Raw genomic sequence first — 2,500 nt, forward strand, 5'->3', positions numbered from 1 at the left:
CAGTTTTATGTGTGTCTGCGTGTTTCAAAATGTTAAGAATGTTAAAAAATAAAAAAAATAAAAAAGGTTAAAAAATGAAACAAATGTCAAAATGTTCAGTATATTCAAAAATATGGTATTTTGTGGGACAACCATATAAAGATATCTAGGGAACGAAAATATAACCCTAACCACGACGGTAACGGTGTCTTATGTGTGTGTGCAGGTGTTTGTTTGTGTGCTGGTGTGTATGTGTGTATGCACATACACACAAATGCATATCCATATGTATGTGTGGCATCCCTATACATCTTTCTAGGGAATGAAAATATAACCCTTTCAAAATGGTTCAAATCTGTAGACACACACACACATTTACACAAATGTAACCCTTTCCAAATGTTCAAAATGGTTCAGAAATTACATAAGCCTTTTAAAATGGTTAAGAAATGACCTCGAAGCGTTCTATACTGGAACTGCTAAGAAAAATGACGTAATAGGCACGAAACAGTCACGCAATGTTGTGTATTAAGAGTTGTTTCTAGACAAAATCATCACAACACATGGCTTCGCTGAATGAAAGGTGGAGCACAGAACAATTACTATTCCTGAAAATGGCTTCAAACTAACAGAAGAAGAGGCAATTAAGATGATTTTACCGGTCTACTCACTGGAGTAACTTAAAAACGACATTTTGGAAACTCGATAAGAACAACGAGAAACTCGAGATCTTCACCATAATTAAGAGGATGAGTGATGAAGACAGCTATGAAGGTCGTAGATCGAAACGTCGATTCGACGCAGAAAAGGACCATGATGATGAAGGATCTGATGAAAGCGAACAGAAGCAGCTAAATCTGTAGACTCTTAGATAAGTAAGCAAATATTTGTTTAACATGCTTCTTTTACTTCACATCTGAAATATAAGGGCGTGAATCACCCGCGAGTGAAACGAGCAAGCGCCGCAGGCGCACACGTATAAACACACACACACACGCACATATACATATATGTGTGTGTAAATATATATATATATATATATATACATACATATATATATATATATATATATATATATATATATATATATATATATATATATATACATATGTATGTATATATATATATATTTATATATATACATATATATATATATATATATATATATATATATATATATATATATATATATATATATATATATATATATATATATATATGTGTGTGTGTGTGTGTGTGTGTGTGTGTGTGTGTGTGTGTGTGTGTGTGTGTGTCTGTATATATATAACATATATATATATATATATATATATATATATATATATATATATATATATATATATATATATATATATGTGTGTGTGTGTGTGTGTGTGTGTGTGTGTGTGTGTGTGTGTGTGTGTGTGTGTGTGTGTGTGTGTGTGTGTGTGTGTGTGTGTGTGTGTGTGTGTGTGTATACATATAGGTTCGGTGAAGAACGTCATAAACTCTATTAATGAAGTTTTCATACGTTTACATGAATAGATTAATGAATAAATTTCCAAGTAGGAAAAACAACAACTTAAATTGATGTCGAGTTTTACCGAACCTTTCACCACTAGAAAATGTCAAACTTATTTAATTTATTTGCAGTATTAGCATGCCTTCTTGGCATTAGCGCGAGGCACAGCGGCGCTTTACATGATTTCTTAGGCGAAAACAATACGCCTGATTAGCGACTAGTGCCTGAAACTATAACGTGGCGCCGTTATGGCTTCAGTGTAAGGGTTGCCAGCATCAAGTTGTGGCCTAAATAGGCCAAGTAGATCGCGCCCGAATGTGGCACGGAGGAGACCCAGGAGTTCGCCCCCGTCACGCCCGAAGGGGACACGGAGACCCAGGAGGTCGCCCCCGTCACGCCCGAAGGGTACACGGAGACCCAGGAGGTCGCCCCCGTCACGCCCGAAGGGGACACGGAGTCCCAGGAGTTCGCCCCCGTCACGCCCGAAGGGGACACGGAGACCCAGGAGGTCGCCCCCGTCACGCCCGAAGGGGACACGGAGACCCAGGAGGTCGCCCCCGTCACGCCCGAAGGGGACACGGAGACCCAGGAGGTCGCCCCCGTCACGCCCGAAGGGGACACGGAGACCCAGGAGGTCGCCCCCGTCACGCCCGAAGGGGACATGGAAGAGACCCAGAAGGTCGCCACCGTCACGCCCGAAGGGGACACGGAGTCCCAGGAGGTCGCCCCCGTCACGCCCGAAGGGGACATGAAAGAGACCCAGGAGGTCGCCCCCGTCACGCCCGAAGGGGACATGGAAGAGACCCAGGAGGTCGCCCCCGTCACGCCCGAAGGGGACACGGAGTCCCAGCAGTTCGCCCCCGTCACGCCCGAAGGGGACATGGAAGAGACCCAGGAGGTCGCCCCCGTCACGCCCGAAGGGGACACGGAGACCCAGGAGGTCGCCCCCGTCACGCCCGAAGGGGACACGGAGACCCAGGAGGTCGCCCCCGTCACGCCCGAAGGGGACATGGAAGAGAC

At 43.9% G+C, this 2,500-nt stretch overlaps 1 protein-coding gene across 1 annotated transcript in view; it reads left to right on the plus strand.

Annotated features, from left to right (window-relative positions):
* LOC113828408 (proteoglycan 4) overlaps positions 1-2,500 on the plus strand; it is a 4,837-nt gene that overhangs the window by 518 nt on the left and 1,819 nt on the right. Inside the window, exons 3-4 of the mRNA XM_070126093.1 lie at positions 1,785-2,030; positions 2,070-2,500. The exon at positions 2,070-2,500 is cut by the window's right edge and continues 94 nt beyond it. Coding sequence (XP_069982194.1) covers positions 1,785-2,030; positions 2,070-2,500 — 677 coding nt within the window. The remainder of the gene's footprint in view (positions 1-1,784; positions 2,031-2,069) is intronic.

This window comes from Penaeus vannamei, chromosome 10 (genome assembly GCF_042767895.1).
Source record: "Penaeus vannamei isolate JL-2024 chromosome 10, ASM4276789v1, whole genome shotgun sequence".
NCBI lineage: Eukaryota > Metazoa > Arthropoda > Malacostraca > Decapoda > Penaeidae > Penaeus > Penaeus vannamei.